Source organism: Lynx rufus, unplaced genomic scaffold (assembly GCF_022079265.1).
Source record: "Lynx rufus isolate CCGP_SWC_20201006 ecotype Redwood Valley unplaced genomic scaffold, mLynRuf1.p SCAF_3, whole genome shotgun sequence".
Lineage (NCBI taxonomy): Eukaryota > Metazoa > Chordata > Mammalia > Carnivora > Felidae > Lynx > Lynx rufus.
In genome coordinates this window covers 151310479-151329389 of record NW_025814845.1, presented here as the reverse complement: position 1 = coordinate 151329389, position 18911 = coordinate 151310479, and the positions used below count along the sequence as shown (strand labels likewise).

Sequence of the window (18911 nt, the reverse complement as noted above, 5' to 3'; positions counted from 1 at the left end):
CTATACATTCAATTTATACTGTATGTATGCAAACAATGGTACATTATGTATTATGTACCATTAGATTGGGGGTCTAAATTTTGACTACATTGACTCTGCAGTTACAAGAGGGAAGATACTTTTTGAATAGCAGACATAGATACTCTCTGGTTGTTTGACCACGGCTTAAGCCAAAAACCTAAAACCCCGAGTTTACTAATTTCTTTAAGCTTTATTCTAAGCAGTTAGCCTCCCTCTCTGCCCCTCCTCCCACCTCACAGCCTACCCCATAGTCCTTGTGTTTCTCATTCTATTATAATGGTCAATTGCAACAACCATTTGATCTGCCAAAAGCTTGCTTTCAATAGTTACTTCATTCTAAGGTACTATAGGTGATAATTAACTTAGAACATGCTACAGACTACCTGTATCCCATTTTCAAGTGGTAATAAAGCTATCAAGATCAGATATCAAATAAAATCCAAATTAGACATCTAATCCTTCTACTACTTAGGAGAGCAAAACACAAAACAGAAAAAGTTCATGAATGGACCCACACTTATATTTTATGGTCAGCTGATTTAGACCAAGACACTAAAGCTGTTCAATTGGGGGAAAGGAAGAGCTTTTCAACTTAATTGGCTATATATATGGAAGAAATTAATCTTGATCCATATCACATTACACATGGAAATTATTTCAAGATGGATCACAGACCTAAACATTAAAGCTAAATAAATAAATCTAAATAAATAATAAAATTATATATCTCTAAAAAGGGCACATAGTCAGTATAAAAGCAACTCCAATAACTCAATAATAAAAAGACAAACAATCCAAATTAAAAATGGGAAAAATACTTTAATAGGCATTTCGCAAAAAGAGTTATACAAATGGTTAGTAAGCATATGAAAACATTTTCAACCCCATTAGGGGGAAATGAGATACCACTTCACACCCACAGAATAAAGAAATTAAAAAGACTGATAATACCAAATGTTGGCAAAGATGTGGAGCCACTAGAATTCTCATCTGTTACTTGGATTGCAGGGTGGACAGTATAAAATAACTGTGATATTTACCTGGTAATTTCTCATAAAGTTAAATATACATCTATTCTATGACCCAGAAATTTTACATCTTGTTTACCCAACAGAAATGAAAACATATACACAGAAATATTTGTTATAAGACCCTTTGTAGTAGTATTTTCTTTATAATAGCCTCTAATTATAAGCAACTCATGTGTCCATCAAAATGGAATGCATAAATAAATTGCGGTACGGAATACTACTCTACAGTAATAAGGGGAGAGCTACAGATACATGCAACAACATAAACAAACCTCAAAAATATGTTAAGGTAAGGAAAACAGGCACAAAAAAGTATGTAACATGGTGTTCCATTTTTTAAAAAGTTCTGTGACAGGAAAAACTAATACACACTGAAAGAACTGAAGGAAACCAGAATGGTGTTTGATCCTGGTGGAAGGGAAAGAGGGTGGGAGTAAGTTGGGATTGGTAGGGGAAGGGCTTGGAGTGGTCTTTCTACGGTGGTGGGAATGCTCTATACCTTTATAGGGGTGTGGATTACATGGCTATAAGCATTATTAAAAACTCATCAAACTATAAAGTTAAGGTCAGGGCATGTCTCTCTATGTAAATTATACCTCAGTTTGAAGAAAAAAATTACTAGTTTGAACTCTTATTTCTTCCTTACGGAATTGGCAAAAATTGGAAAGTTTGACAACCTGCTTTGCAATGGAGGCTAAGCAGCCCCCTTCCTGCACACACTCCCTTTCATAGGATCCTGGCTGAGAGGCCAGGCTGTTTCAACTTCTCTGTCAGCCGCTGCCCTGAGCTGAGGGCACAACACTGTGACCTCTCAGTCTCTCCTAGCCTCTACCTTTTGAACTTGAAGGCCAAATTGCTGTTACTTCTTTCACGAAAAAGAGGAAATTATTTGTAAACCTACATTTCTCAGGAGCAGTAACCCATCTACTTGTAGTCGTATTTCCCTGCTTACCAACAGCCAAAAGTTTGGGGTAACACTGCAGTTTTGGCAAAACAGCTGTATATCGATTCTCTCTGCCCTCATCCACTGAAATGCTTCTTCACCCCCCTCTCTCTAGATTCAGATGGTGGCCAACCTGTCCTGTTCTCATGCAGCCAATGAAAGTCAGCAGAGAGAAACTTTTTTCATACTTTCTTTTCTTCCCTTTCAGAATGCATATGCAGAAAATATTTCTCCTTTTTGTTTTATTTTGTTGTTATTCATAGCTCAAGGAATTCTACTTAAGGCAAACTCATATAAAAACACCCATCTTTTTGAGTATATTTTTCCCTTTCTCTTCAAAAATGTGCTGAGTTGCCTTAGAAAAGAATGCTACTTATTATGTCTTGCTTGGTTGGAAAAATTTTGCTCATGACTGATTGCAAGAAGGATGGTCCGCCCACTCTTCCAGATGGTACAAAATGTCATCTTGGACTAAGTCAAACTTTCAGACAACTGTTTACTAGAATGGTAATTACTTTGGTTCTGTGATACCCCAGTATATTTATCATTCCCCCCCCTTTTTTTTTTTTGCTTCAGGTTGAGTTTCTAATGTTTGCATTCAAAAGTGTCTTGACTACTACAACTCATTTAGTTATGTGTATCTTTACCACCTCTCTTTAGGGCATTTCTACTTCAATGATTTCCTGATCCTCAATCATAGCATTGTTGCACATGATCTCTGAGAGCTCAAAGCAGTATTTGCTGAGGCTCTGGACCAGGTGGTAGGTATGGAGGTGACAGGATCCTTTTGAAGACCAAATCTGTAGATCTCAGGGATTAGCTACAAATGAAGGGAGAGAGAAGAGTTGGAATGTTCCTTATTTCTAGAGCAAAAAAATAAATAAATAAATAAATGGGGAGCTGTCTACTCCTTTTGGAAAATGAAAGAATCTGTGGAAGGATACCTGTTTGTAGGAGAGAGAAGAATAGAAGTTATGTTTCAGAGACCCTTGGCATGCCCCTTTCCATGCAAAGGTGCTGCATCCAAACTTCTGAAGAGGCCTCAAGATGAAATTGGTAAACTGCCTCCAAGTTCCAGGGGAATAATAGGCCATGTAGTAGATCCCAGGTACACTGTAAGCACTCCTATAGGTATATGACTATTTCAGGAACAACTAATAGTATGAGAACCCTCTGGACCCCACCCTTGACCTTACTCCACAAACTGAGGACACTTTTTTTTTTATTTTTTTTTTATTTTAAGGTTATGTATTTATTTGGAAAGAGAGAGAGAGAGCATGAGTGGGGTAGAGGCAGAGAGAGGGAAGACAGAGAATCCCAAGCAGGTTCCATGCTATCAGCACAGAGCCCAATGCAGGGCTCAAACTCACAAAATGTGAGATCATGACCTGAGCCAAAATCAAGAGTCGGACGTTTAAGAAACTGAGCCACCCAAGTGCCCTGAGGACACTTGGTTTTGAGGCAATACAGTGTTTAATCACAGGGTAGTAGAAGTATCACAAAATACAGTAACAAGATGGCCCAAGGTGAGAGAAGCAAACTGTACCCGGAGTCTGGCTCATGCACATAGGGCTTTCCTGACATCGCGGTCTCTGTGTCAATCCATGACAGATAATTAGACACCTTCGTGTACACTCCAGGCAGTTTCTTCCGGCCACAGCCCACTCCCCAGCTGACAATGCCTAGTTGGTACCATATGCTTTGGTGGTTGTTTTTCTGGCAAACCAGAGGACTCCCACTGTCACCCTATGAGAGAAAAGTTGTTTGGGAGTGGAAGGGACAGTAGCGAATAACTTCTATAGCCTACTGAGGTGTGGGCAACTTGCATAAGGCAAAAAGCACTTATGGTCTTTTGACAAGGGAACAGTTTACTCTATCCAGCTACATGACTATGCTTCCCAGCTGCATGACTGTCAAAGTTGCAAACAATTTGGTCAAAAGCAATGGTAATGAATGACAATTTGATTTACAAAAATCAGTATCCATCATCATCATTATCATCTAGTCATATGGGTTCATTTTGATGTACCAAGAACTGGTTTTCTAATCCATTTTGCCTCTAAGCACTTTTGTTGTTTTTCAGAATTCTTCCAATTTCCCCCATACCTTTTTACTTTACATCTATTTTCAGCCAACCCATTTTGGTCTTTCTGTATTGTTCATAATAGCAAAAAGTAAAAAACAAACACAAAAGTCTATTATGCCTCATAATAGATCATTGGTTGAAGACAGCAGGCAAGCAAACTGATATATATAAAACACATATGATATAAAATTTGGTTCAAAGCATTACATTTTAAACAATTTACAAATTTTAAAATGTCATGAAAAAGATTGCCAAATAAGCACAAGTAAGGGGAACAGACATCATTGACATGAAACTTGAAGAATACATAATCTTTCAATGCCTTCAAATCTTTGGGCCCATTTTTTAAATTTAAACTTTTATTGTTTAAATATAGTTGACATAATGTCATATTAGTTTCAGGTGCACACCATAGTGATTCAATGATTATACGTGTTTCACAATGCCGTGATAAGTGTAGTTACCCTCTGTCACCATTTAACGTTATTGCAGCACTATTCACTATATTCCCTATGCTATACTTTCCATCTCTGTGACTTATTAAATTCTACTGAAAATTATGTACCTTCATCTAAAAAATTAGAAATCTCAGGTATGGAAAAAGAACATGAAGAATAGTCATAATTATACAAATAAATAAATTTATATATAAACACACACGTATGATTGTGTATAAAAAGAATATTTCAGGAGGTGCCTGGGTGGCTGAGTCAGTTAAACATCCAACTTTGGCTCAGATCATGTTTCATGGTTCATGAGTTCAAGCCCTGTGTCAGGCTCTGTGCTGACAGCTCAGAGTCTAGCTCCTACTTTGGATTCTGTGTCTCCCTCTCTCTCTGTCCCTTCCCACTTGCACTCTCCCTCTCTCTCTCACTCTTTCTCTAAAAAATAAATTAACATTGAAACATATAAAAAATAATATTTCAGGAAAGAAGGCAACACTGTAAAAACGGTTTCTCTGAGAGTGAACAGGAGAACAAGTTTAAGATGTAAACTTCCTCTTCACTGGACTTCCAATTTGTACAATTCCAAATGAGTTAAATAAACATTTCTCATTCCAGCCATGCAGAGGCAACCCCTTAGTCAAATATAATTTTCTACATCCTTGAATATGCAAATATGAATACATCATTATTGTTTTACAGAAGTAGGTTTGGGTGGTACATATTGTTTCACAGCTTACAAAGATTTATTTTTGAAAATGTTAAGTGACACCCCAAATGTTGAAAAGAAGCACCATTCAACAATATGCCAAAAGTCCAAATCCAAAACAAAACAAAAAATGATATGGGTTTATTTGATTTTTTAAACCAGACTGTTATCATGAACAAATTGCTGTGCCCATCAACTTACTTTGAACCAAACTGTTCTTTACCAAATTCCTTGAAGTCATTGCTAAGTCCCATGACCTATCGCTAAAATAAAGAATTATAATCCCTTCTGTGGATATGAGGGGATCTATGTGAAAGATGTCAGGCAGAACAGCAATACAGTTAATATCGTAAATTTCTGGAGCCAAACAGATCTTGGTTGAAACTCCAGGGAGAAGATTTAGCTGAGGGAATGTGAAAATTTTCTTCAGCATTTTAAGGCTCAGCTTTTTATGCTGGTGATAATAGCTATCTTTCCTGCAATACAGCTGTATGTATGGAAGGAAATGACAGCTGTGAAGCCCTGTGCACCGTGATATATGGCAACCCTGTACTCAATGGTAGCTCCCTGCATTTCTGTGGCCATTGAACCAGCCAAATCTGTGCATGACCAGGCTGAGCTGCTAGATTTGGTGTCCTGTTTCCACTGGAACCCAAAAGATGGCTTCAATATCAGAAGATAGTGTGCCTTCATTAGAATTCTGAGTCTGACATTTAACTTGTTCCTGTGTCCTCTGCAAGGCTGTCAGCTTCCCTGATCCTCAGTTTCCCCATCTGAAATAGGCCTGCCTCCTAGGGCTAGTTTGCAACCCTTTCGTGTATTTGTGGAAACGGTTAATGTGCTACTAAGCACTGAACATGCATAAGAGATGGTGATGGAGAGGGGTGCCTGGGTAGTTCAGTAGGTTAAGTGTCCAACTTTGGCTCAGGTCATGACTTCGGCTCAGGTCATGATCTCACGGTTCATGGGTTCGAGCCCCGCATCGGGCTCTGTGCTGACAGCCCGGAGCCTGGACCCTGCTTTGGATTTTGTGTCTCCCTCTTGCTATGCTCCTCCCCCACTCACACTGTCTCTCTCTCTCTCTCTCAAAAATAAAGATTAAAAAAATTTTAAAGAGATGGTGATGAAGAAAATTATTTATAACATTTAGTATGACCATCCTCTGCTCTGCATCATTTTAAGTGCTTTTGTGCATTGACTCACTTAAGTTTCACACTAGTCCTAAAAGGTAGAAACTCTTAATATTCCATTTTGCAGATGAATAAATCCGAAAAAGCACAGGCACAGAGGGAAGTCACAAGCAATAAGTAGAGGAGCTGAGAGGGGGGAACTAGGGGACCCTCCACCCCTAATCACTATCCCACAGAGTCTCCCTTTGGTTACAGAGCATCTGTACAGAGCTGAATAGCATCCCTCCCAAATTTATGTCCATATGGAACCTCAGAATGTGAGCTTATTTGGAAATAGGGCTTTTGCAAATGTAATTAGTTAAATTAAGATGAAGTTCTACTGGATTATGGTGGGTCCTAATCCGACAACTGAAATGCTTATAAGAAAACAAGAGATACACATACAAGGGAGAAGTCCATGTGAAGATGGGGGTAGTAACTGGAATGATGCACCTGCAAGCTAAGGAATGCCCCTGATTGCTGGAAACTACCAGAAGCAAGAAGAGGCAAAGAAATATCCTTCCCTAGAGCCTCCAGGGGGAACATGACTCTACCAATGCCTTGATTTTGGAACTCCAGCTTCCAAAACTGTGAGACAGTATATTTCTATTGTTTGAATCCACCCTGTTTGTGGTAATTTGTTATGGTAGCTTTAGGAAACTCATCCAGAAGAGGAAGAGGGGAGCCAATTATCCTGAAAATATTGGCCAGCCCTCTGTAGCGACCCTTCTCCAAGCAAGGAACAAGCTCCATTACCTGGCAGGCGTCCTTCCCACCTTGAGGGCTCCCAGCACACAGCATGTTCCTGGTGAGTATAGGCACCTTATGGGAGCATGTTTCCCATTTGACCAGCTTGATGTTGACTTTTTGCAGCCGTGAAGTCATATCTTGCATAGGAACTGACACAAAGAAGAAGCAGATGGGGAAAGGACCCTGAGCTCAAAGTGGTCCCTTTGGGTTGAGGTCAAAACAGCCACCCAGCATCATGTATTTTCAGCTCAATAGCAAAGGAGCTACTGTGTGACCCAGAGAACAACCCAGATATGGAATTAGTGAGGAGAGAATTGAGAGGCATTCAGGAGACTCTCAAGCCTATCTTCTCTGAATCCAGAGCTCCTCACAGCTGGGTCTTTATTGGATCTCAGCCTGAGTGCACTCTTCTGCAGAAAGTGCCAACTCTAGGTACAGTCCTAAAAAGGTATTTCATTTAAATCCATAAACACGTAAAGAGGGCCCATTATGACAAATTCTGTCCAGGGGTCTATGGATCATAAAGATGGATTTGAATCATGTCAGGGCCTTTAACATGGAAGAGATGAACCTAACACCTAGAATGTTCACACCCTGAAGATGAGGACATTTCCCTTTTTGTATATTGCTGAATTCCCAGAGCCTAGAACACTGCCTGGGTCATAGAAGAGATTCAATGAATATGTGCTGAATAAAGCATGAAGAACTCTAAGAAGGTCGCCTTTTTTGAATTTCATGGAAAGCTTCCAAGGGTAATTCTCAATGAGGAATTCTAAAACAGCTCCAAGCTTTGGGACCATGTGGGAATCAGTGTACTGCCATCTGTGTGCCTACTTAGAAGAATGGCGCTAAGATTTTTCTTCTGTTCTTTTGATTTTGGACACATTTACCAAGAATAACGACAAAAGGGCACCATTTTATGGGTTGGCAGGGCAAAGTGGTCGGAGTAGGTTACAGATTAACTCTATAAGAACAAATTTATATTCAGTTTATCCCCTTCTTCTTGGCCTGGATCTGTGGTTTTCAAATATTTGGGCCAGCAAGCACTTTTCACAGAGGAGCAGAACTGACACCATCAACCGGAACAGAGTTGCTCTGCTGACATTAGTGTGGACTTCTTGCAGCCTAGTCAATTTTCCCACCCCTTTGCCCATTAATATGTTCCTCAAAATTCTCCCAAGTCATCCTTGGATTCTGAACACTTCTCCCTGGGTTATTACTGAGGCCCTGTTTAGGGTTTGTGTTCTATAATATGGACATAAAACTTGGTATAGGAGCCCAGGAAGGCCAAGGAAAGATGATTCACATGTTGACTGAGGAGAAGGTTCATCATGGGTTCTTAAATGAGAAACTGAAGTTTCCAAATCCACCAGACAGACTTCCCAGAGCTAGAAGAGCCTCCAGAGTTTTCTTCCTCATTGCCTACATCAACCAGAGTGCCACCTCCCATTGGGTTGGGCTATAGTAACTCACTGGTAATGCCCCATCCAGTCACCCAGCAGTTTCTCCATTTCTGTATGTCATTAACCTCTGACAGGCAGATGGGTACTTCCTTGACACCCAATTTAAATGGAGATTTGAGTAAGAGCAAAGCAATGTCATTATCCAAGAACCAGCTGTCAAAATAAGGGTGAATAATTGACTTGTCCACTTTCATCCTTGTCAAGTTCTTGGTATCAATGTTTCTTTCACCATGTATAATCTCCAAGCCAGATTTTATCTCAAAACAAAAGAAGGAGAAAAAAAGGTAAGTTATGGAAGGGCAAAAAAAGGTGAGCCTTAAAAGAAAATAATTCCACCAATGCAAGGCTGTGATCCTGAGAGCTGGAGGGGTGGAGGCAGCTGGGGCCATGTACTTGGGCCCTGACCAGTCAAAAGAAGACTGACTTGAGCTCCATTCTTGCACTGTTGCCAACCAGCTTTTGACTTGATGGCTTCTTGGGCAACTTCACTTGTAGATTTTATTAACAAATATCTGGAAGTCATACTATGCACAAGTAATTGAGGGACTTGATCTTTATTTGCAAGGGGTAAACTAGCTACTAACAAACATCTGGGAAATTTCTCAAACATATTGATGTATAGACTTAAGGTAAGGCAGCGTCTCAGGAGCTTCTGTCATGCAAACAGGCCTGGTGCCCTGCCCTTGGGGACCAATCCTTTCTAGGATTCTCTGACTCTGTGGTTATTGTTAGCCTACTTTCTCCCCAAGTGGCATAAAATGCTTAGGAAAGTATTTTCCAGAGTTTTGGATCAGGACAACGTGCACTTGACAAGATGCTGGGAAGTCCAAAGAACATCTGTTCTGCCATTTGAGTCTCACACAATAAGGTGTAGAATATCCTAGGAGGAAATCAGTGTCTATCCCACCTGAAAAGTGTGATATTCAACCACACAGGCATATATTTAGCCTCCTGGTATTTTGTTCTGTAACTGACAAACCTGGATGGAGGTCCCAGGAGAATAATGAGCATGTAAGGACAAGTATTCTACCACATTGGTTAAAAAAAATCTTGGCAATACTTACTTATTTCTGTTTATGAAGCAATGGGCTGCGGTTAAAATCCACCACTCACTGAGGATTGATCCTCCACAAAGATGTCTCCCTTGGTAAAGAATCCTCACCTGCCATGGAAAATCTATTATGTCTGCAGATACCCCACCTGTGATTTCCAAAATTTCTGACTTCTCAGGTTTGGTACTTGTTCTTTGGCCACATGTCCCTAAGAGCAGAAAGAAGGAAGAGGGACAAGAGATCTAGGGCCCAACAGTCAAGATGGGTTGGTTTGGAAGAAATGTGAGTACAGTGGCCCCTTCTTCTTGCCTCCCCAAGACACAGTTAGCAATGGCTTAGCCAAGTTAACATCAGATGGGAGATTCATCAAACAAAAATTATGTCTCTTATGCCTACCAAAGACATTGCAATTATAATAATGTGCTTATGGGAAGCAATGGCTGCTTCCTTCATTGTAGCGCTGATTTTTGGAAGGGTCTCCCTCTGAGGGCTTGTGAGGAGGGAGACACAATCACAGACCTTGGACCTGAATCTTGCTATTGCATCTCAGTAAGGAAACCCAGACAGAAACATTCATTTATTCAAACTTAGGCCTCAGCGTCCTCTGAAAAATAGGGCATTGGTGTGGTATCTTGGCATAGAACATAAAATCCTTCTCCTCAGCTCTAGACTCATATTTTCATGGCTTCTATACCTTGATGACATGGACACCAGAAATTCTACAGGCAAAGGAAAACTGATTAGCCCTTCCCTTCCTAACTGATTGCTCTCCTGCATTTCTTACTGTGATTAGTGGCACCATTTTTCACGTACTTTTAATTCTAAGGATTCCAACTGAACCTAGAAAGGAATAAAAATGTTGGCATTTCCTATGTGATAGGATTGTTTTGACATCATTTGGTGTTTTTCAAATGTCATTTAAGTAATGAGAAAAGTAAATATAAAATCTAAACTGTTGAGCACTTACTATTTGCCAGGCACCATTCTATTTTGCCTGAAACAATTTAATTTAACACGAACTCCATGAGATAACTGAAATTATTCTTGCCCCATTTTAAAGGTGAGACAATAAAGGCAAGTGTAAGGGTTAGCACATCTGGCCAAGACCCAACAGCTAATATATAACTGAGCTAAGATTTGAAACGAGGCACTCTGGCTCCAAAGTCTGTTTTTATTACTATTAGGCAAACTGCCTTCAAAGTATTAACCATGCTTATGCATGGGGAGAAAAGACAGTGACATTCAAACATTTCCCCAGACAAGTATAATATGAAAGGTTATTCATATTATGAATTTAAAACTATATCCACACCACACATCACTACCATCCATATGTTACCATCACCAAACATCACCATAACCATACAACCCCGCCACCATACAACCCCACCACTACATATCCCCATCACATGTCCCCACATCACAGGTCACCACACCACACAACCCCACCACCACACAACCTGGCCATCACACAGCACACCATACAACCCCACCACCACATGTCCCCCCTGTCCCCCTCTTCATACTGCTCATTACCACTACATTTTACCACAACCAGTGTACATCACCACTGTTGCCAATCACCACCACTGCCACTGCTTATCTCTGCCTTTGGGTTTCTCTCCTCCAACTTTCCTGGCCCTTCAGCTCCCCAGAAGAGCCCTGCTCCTTTCTATCTCAGAGCTTTTCTCAATGCCTCTGCCAGAAAGACAGGCTACTCTCTCATCTGTCTTGCTCCTCTTTGCCTATTTAATTCCTGTGTGTCCCTCACATTTTAACTCAGTTATAATGTCCTTTTAGAAATCTTTCTTGCCTTTAAAGATTACATAAACTACCCTCAGTATAACTTTCTTTTCTGACACCCTCCCTTCCACATAGAACACTAACAACAGAAATAAAACATTTGTGAAACTTTCATCTAGATCTAAAGCCTAATTATCTATTCTTCTTGCTCACAGCTTTCATGGTATGTCTATATTTCAACAAAACCTATGCTCAATTATTCGAGAATATTATTTGGCTAAAATAATGGTATGTAGTTTGATGATTGCTAAGGTGAACATCAAACAGTTTGAGACACTATTTCTAAAGCATTGATCTTCAATTCTGTATGCACCTGCAAGGGAAGCTTTCTGGAGTACATGGAGAGAAGGTTTTACCTGGAGAGCTAAGTCTGATTGGTGGACAATAACTACCAATCTGCAGTACTCTATGTAAAACAAGTCTAAAGGTGCAGCTAAGCTCAATGGAAAAGAGGTCTATGACCTATCAATAGTTTTTGCTGAAGGTCTGAGAGCGTCGGATTGGCAGTAGGATACCAAACCAGGCTAGCATTAATAGATACCTTTAAAATTTAAATGGGCAAAAAATCATCTTAAACTTGGGGGAGAATATGCACAAAAATGCATGGCGTGAAACTGAAAAAGAACCAATATTAAAGATTACAGAATTGAGATTGAAAATTATCTGGCTAGATCTGAATACTGGACATGAACCATCAATATCAAACTCAATGAAGAATAGATATAAAGAGTGTATTACAAACCCAAATAGAAAAATAATAGATCCAAATCTCTAGATTGTGAAGGGAGACTTGGCTTGGAAGTTTCATAAGAACATATCAACCATAAGATGCTGACAACATGATACAACTGCTAAGCTCTCTATCTCATAGATGATAGCATTTGGATGGTTGTTAGTCTGGGGCCACAAGGTGCAAGAACGACATTAACAAATGGAGTATATACAGAGGTGTGTGGCCAACATATTGAGAAGCCTTAGAAGGAACATAAAAAGAAAGAAGACTCAGATGGGCCTTCAGACTCTTGCAGGGTTTTCTTAAAGATGAGGCATCAGACTTGTTCAGATGCAGCATCAGTGGGTGGAAACAACAGGGTGGTTTAAAAAATCTTACAGAAGTAGAAAAATTCCTCCATATTGTTATATTCTACTTTGTTGGTAATTATGCAGATTTGAGGCTGACAAGGACCATCTGAGACCTGTGGATGTGAAATTCAGGAGAGCCCCTGGGAGCCCAATTGCATATTCTTTGTATTGGATATTTGTAAATTTTTAATATAAAAATGAACTTTGTGGAATTTCTCTATAGTGAAACAGGCTACCTGTAGACTGTACTTGTTGTGATGAGCACTGAGTGTTGTATGGAAATGTTGAATTACTATATTTTTTGTACACCTGAAACTAATATTACATTGTATGTTAAGTAACTGGAATTTAAATAAAAACTTAAAAAAATAAAATGAGAGGATTCAATAAAATTATCTCTAGGATTCTTTCCAGTTCTAAAACACTGTACTTTTACAGTTCAAAATGGTGACAGGGAAATACTTTTACTTGAATTACATTAGGTAAAAATGTCATCTCTACTTAAATTCTTCTAAACCATACATTTTAGCCATTTTATTTTTAATTTTTCCTTAATATATTATTTCAGTTACATTTTAAATGCTTTATTGATATTGATGTCAGGCTGACATTGGTCATGCAAACTGAAATATCAGTGTAATTACATGATAAGTCTCAGGCAAATGCAGAAATTTTCCCATATTTTTATATGCTAATGGCTCAACTTTGTTGAAAATTACCTAGAATTCAGACTGACTTGGAAAATAGGAGACCTGTGGTTGTGAATTTTAGGAAAGTCCCTGGGATCCCAGGTAATTGATATTTTTTGTTGATAAAGAACTAAATGAATTTTGGGGTCTGTCAGCACCACAGAGCAAAATTCCTGGTGGGGGTGTTCAGAAATACATCCTTGCAAGTCCCACCTGAATGAAATCACTTTAGATCCTAGATTTTTCCCACATGACTGGTTGATCCAGACCCAGAGATGTGACCAAACAGACTAAGATAAGAAAGTTTCATTTTAGCTTTTTACTCCAGTGTTTTCTCTCTGCCTGTACTATCAGGGTATCTCAAAAATAGTCTTTCCCCCTAAAGATTCCATTGATATGTTGTTGACTATGAGAGAAAGAGAATTACTGGAGAGACAGAACTCGTCAGCACAAAGCACTGTGTTCTTAGCATGAAAAGTTCCTGGCTCTGTCCAAGCTGGCAGGGCACCTGGTGCAGAGGGATGGAGGTAGGGTTTTGGAGTCAGAAGTTCTGAGTTGGCTTCATTGTTTGCTGGCTGTGTGACTTACAGCTACTGATTTAACATCTCTAAGCTTCAATGTTCTCATCTTTAATACAAAGGTAAGTATTAACATAGCCTGCTGCTGTGTTAATGTAACATTTCATGTAACATTGATTTAGAGGGATGGCATTTGGCGTCATTCCACTCTGGGTCAAGGAGAAAGAGGTCTGAATTTTGCCCAAGATGCTTAATCAAATCTGGGGTCACCTCCCACCAAAGTTTTAGTGGGAGAATGCACGTGCTGTTGGTCTTCCTACATCAGTGGCCATTCTTAAACTCTTTTGCTGAATCCTCCTGTCCTTCCAAAACCCAAGGCTTAATCTTCAAACCACTTATCTTTTTTTGCACTTTAGCTAGAGTATCTTCTCCCAGCCATAACTTCAAATATCATCTTTATCCAGAATATCTCACATTTGACCCCTCAGACCTCTCCACTGAGCCCTCAACTCTTTTAACCAACTGTCCTACTCAATGTCTCATAAGAATATCTAAGAGACATCTTAAACTTGATGTGGCCCAAACTGAAATACTGACTTACCTGGCCCCTGTCCAAATCTGCTTTCCCATAAGCCATCCACAGTTCAGTAAAAAGTACCTATATGCATCCATTTGCTTAGATGAGAATATCATCTAGCAGCTATCTTTGACCTCTTCTTTTCTCTGTCTTCTGACATCCAATGCATCAGCCAGTCCATTCAGGACTACCAAAAGATATCCAGAAACCAATCATTTCCCTTCATGCCTGCCACTATAAACCAATCCAGGCCATCATCCCCTCATGCTCACTAACCCAAGGCCTGCCCCTGCACACTCTATCCTCTGCAGCAGACAGTGTCTTTTCCTTAAGTACCTCTCATTTCTCACTTTCCTGTATAGACTCTCTGATGACTTCCTATTGTAACCAGAATAAAATCCAAAGTCCTTACTCTGCTTTTATGAGGCTTAGCATGATCTGGGCCCCACCAACCCCTCTGAACCCATCTCTCTTCAGTGCCCCCTTCCCATTCACTTTGCCCCAGCTACACGGGTCTGTGTGCCTTCAAAACATACTGAGCTCATTCACTGCACAGGGCCTTTGCACTTGCTGTTACATCTGCTTGGAAATATGTCTCCTTCTCATCAGATGGGTCTTGACCCAAATCTTATCATCTCAGGAAGGCTTTCTGTGACCACTAGAACAATCTCAACAACCACCAGAGGCCTTCCATCATATAAGCCTATTTTCATGCTTCATACCATTTAGCAGGAACTAAAATTAACTTACTTATTTACTCATTTTATATGTTTAATATGTCCTTCTCCACACTACATAGTAAAACTGCAGGAAGGAAGGAAACAAGTATGTCATTCTCTGTTATAAACTGAGCTCCTGGGGGCACCTGGGTGGCTCAGGCAGTTAGGTGTCCAGCTTCGGCTCAGGTCATGACCTCACTGTCTGTGAGTTCAAGCCCCGTGTCAGGCTCTGTGCTGACAGCTCGGAGCCTGGAGCCTATTTCAGATTCTGTGTCTCCCTCTCTCTTCCCCTTCCCCACTCATTCTCTCTCTCTCTCTCTCTCTCTCTCTCTCTCCTTCTCTCTCTCTCTCTGTCAAAAATAAATAAACATTAAAAAAATTAAACTGAACTCCTAAAACAACTCCTGGCACATGGTAGAGGTTTAATATTTGTCAGCCAACAACTGACTGAACAGAACACAAGTCTCCAGAAATTCTCAGGACCCAGAGAGATGAATCCATAGTAGCTATTAATACACTGCCTTTACTATAGTTATATCATGGTACTGTTTTGCATTAGGCAAGTTAGGCTCCACATGATGCTTTAGGATGCTTTCAAAGAGAAAGCAACCTGACTTGTGGTCTTAAAGCTGCAGGATTTGGCTAGCTGGTATCTCCAGCTTGATGGCTGGTTACCCCTCTCAAAGGGTTTTCTTACAACAACCAAACCCAGGGTTTTCCAAACTCTGGGACCTAATGTAGACATAAAATATGCACACGCGTGCACGCACACACACACACACTCACCAGGCTCCTCCACATGTAACTTTAAAGTTGAAGGTGTTCTGGGAGCAATGACCTGAAAGTCTGGTACAGGGGGCACCTGTACCTAAGGGGCTTATTAAAAGTGCAGTTCCCTGGATCCCACCCAGAATTGTGGAACCAGCATCCTAGAACTTGACCTTTTGAACAAGTTGCCCAGGTGATTCTCCTGCCCCCACCCCCACCAAAGTGCAAGGGTCCTGGTGAGGCACAGACACAAGAACACCATGAGAAACCTACATGCTGGGGAGCTGTGTGCCCGGGGAAGCAGCAGGTTGACCAGGAGCAGAAGTACTGCTCTTCCATCCCTCCATCCTGTCATCAGCACTGGTCTTTACTCAAGCCAATGGAAAGCCTTCAAGTGATACTGTGCTGATTCAGTTCAGAGAGATTGAGTCTGGGCTTTGCTCTCTGTGCCTGCTATCTGACAGCCCAACCTGGCCATTGAGGTCACAATTGAGCACCGGGTAGAACAGTCATGGTCCAGACAAGGCAACCAAGTGGCATCATGCATCCAGGACCTGATGATTTCTGTGAGCCACTTCTCTGGGATGTGGAGGTCAGTGTGGAACTGGGGGCCAGAGGCAGGATAGTGGGAGAACTTCACACCAGTTGGGCTCCTGCAAGTTGAAGCATCTCAGATTCTCTCAGATCCACTAATGCATCAGGACAGGAGAGCTAAAGGCACTCCCCAGGAGAAAGGATTCAAGGCTTCTGGTCCAAACATCCCAGATGGTACAGCAGAGCAACGATAACTAAAGGACTCCTAAAGAAGAGAGCTCACATTACCAGTGGGACCTTAGGGGAGCTACTGAACTTTGAGCCTCAGATTACTCATCTGCAAAATGGAGATAATAATGCATCGTTCGTTACATTGTTGGGAGGATTAATGAGATAATGTGTGTATCCTAGCACTGGGCTTGGCAAACACCAAGCCCATGGTTTTAATTCTCTACTAATTTCATCTCTACTAATGTCATCTCTACTAATTGCATCTCTACTGGCTTCCAGCAAAGGGAGGAACATTAACCAGCAGTGTCTATAAGCAAGACATGCATAAAGTACAGATCCATGCATACATCAGCTGCAGGGTGGTTTTTGTTGATGCAGTCTATTCATTTGTTCAGTAGGTTAGCTAGCACTTTATGGGACACGTTCCACATGCCAGGCTTAGAGGATGATGCAAAAATGAACATTATTTGTTCTGTCTCGTAGAAGCACATGCCCAACTGGGAGATACCTGTGACCAAAGACAACAGCACAGTGGAGTAAGTGTATCACCGTGAGCTATGGAGGGGCACCCAACCCAGTCTGGGAGGAGCATGTGTATGTGGTGGGTGGGAGAAAGAGGTTATTAGGGAAGATTCTCTAGACGAAATAGGCTCTGTCTGGGCCAAGTCAATCTACAAAGAGAAACTGTTTTAGAGGAAGGCAGAGAGGCATTTGTTATGGATAGAATGGTGTCCTTCAAAAATTCTTCTTTTGAAGTCCTAAACCTTAGTACCTCAGATTGTGCCTTTATTTGGAAATAGGGTCATTGCAGATACACTTAGTTAAGATGATGTCTTCTTGGAGCAGGGTTGGCCCCTAATGCAATATGACTGGTGTCCTTATGAAAAGGAAAAATTTGGATACAGAGAGAGAGAGAGAAAGAGAGAGAGAAAGAGAGAAAGAGGAAGGGAGGGATGGGGGGAGGGAGGGAGAATGCCACATGAAGATTGGATTTAGACTGCCACAATTCAAGGAACTACTGCCTCCAAGGGAGTATGGCCTCCTGATACCTTGATTTTGGACTTCTGGCCTCTAGAGCTCCAGAACAATTTCTGTTGTTCTAAACCACCCAGTTTGTGGTACTTTTTTATGGCAGTCCTAGGAAAGTAATGATGGCATTCTACATGGGCAGAAAACATTTGCAAACATGTGAAGGTGTGTGGGACCTATAGGAACTTTTAAGTCAAAACATATATAATTGCTGTTTTTCTAGCTCCAAAATATTGGCAATTTCAAAAGGTCCAAACTAAAATATTGAGTTGGAATAATGTACAAGTTTAAGCAGGAGACAGAGGTTAATTTATTGAACAAAGCTCAAATCTGAATCAACAGCCACTTAATAATTCTCATGAGTGATCACCATGGATGTGACAGCTATGTGGGGGACAGCATTATTCCTAAAGACCTGCAAGGCAGTGATAGAGATAAACATTTTCCAAAATTCTATACATAATGGATTTCCATTTCAGGGGAAGTGACTATGGGGACTGTTCTTTTCCTAGCTGTTTTGAGGCTTTAAAATTTATCTTTAAAACTCTTGGAAATATCCTGTCAGAATAAGCAAAAGGCAGATGAAATATTAAGAAGTTAGTTCATGTTATTGGGTATAGACTTTTCACACAACAAGCATTTCCAATACTTCTCATAGCTGTAAGCAAAGCATCAGAATTCACCCACTTAGCTCATATTTTTCTATGCCAGGAAGGGGGCTGAAATGGGGAAGCTTCCTCATTGCTGTGCTTTGGAAAACAGCGTGAAGTTGAGTTTCACTAAGGCTGTAAATGCATACTTTGGGGGCACTGGAAAGCATGTGTTCATATGAGGTGGAAGAGAGCAGAGATAAAGAATTTCCAGTGTCACTCACAATCCTGCCTAGCTTAACCACAATGCTTCCATGGCTGGTCCCAGAGTCCAGAATGGGAAACACAGCATATACATTATCTTCATTCGGACCCTAAAGAATCCCCAAATCTCCCAGCACATCAATGGATGAATTCACACTTTTATCAAAACACCTTTGTATGAAGACATGCGTCCACACTAAAATCTCACAATGTTTATAGTCACTTTATTCATAATTGCTAAAAACTGGTAACAACCTACATGTCCATCATTGGGTGAATGGATAAATAGTGGTACATCCAGACAAAAGCACTACTCTTCAACCATGGAGGAACAAATATAGATACATGCAGCAACACGAATCTCAAATACATTATGCTAAGTGGAAAAGCAACTGCATTCGGTATGATGCCATTTAGATGGCATTCTAAAAAGACAAAC

General features: G+C 40.5%; 1 protein-coding gene across 1 annotated transcript; it reads right to left on the bottom strand.

Moving 5' to 3' along the window:
• Window positions 1–3468: 3468 nt before the first annotated feature.
• Window positions 3469–16179, bottom strand: LOC124520216 (serine protease 52-like). Its single transcript, XM_047090916.1, has 5 exons — window positions 16098–16179; window positions 9680–9875; window positions 8626–8879; window positions 7159–7301; window positions 3469–3741 (listed from the first exon to the last, which is right to left on the bottom strand). Exons 1-5 carry the CDS (start codon window positions 16177–16179, stop codon window positions 3469–3471), a joined length of 948 nt encoding a protein of 315 aa, XP_046946872.1.
• Between the last annotated feature and the right edge of the window lie 2732 nt (window positions 16180–18911).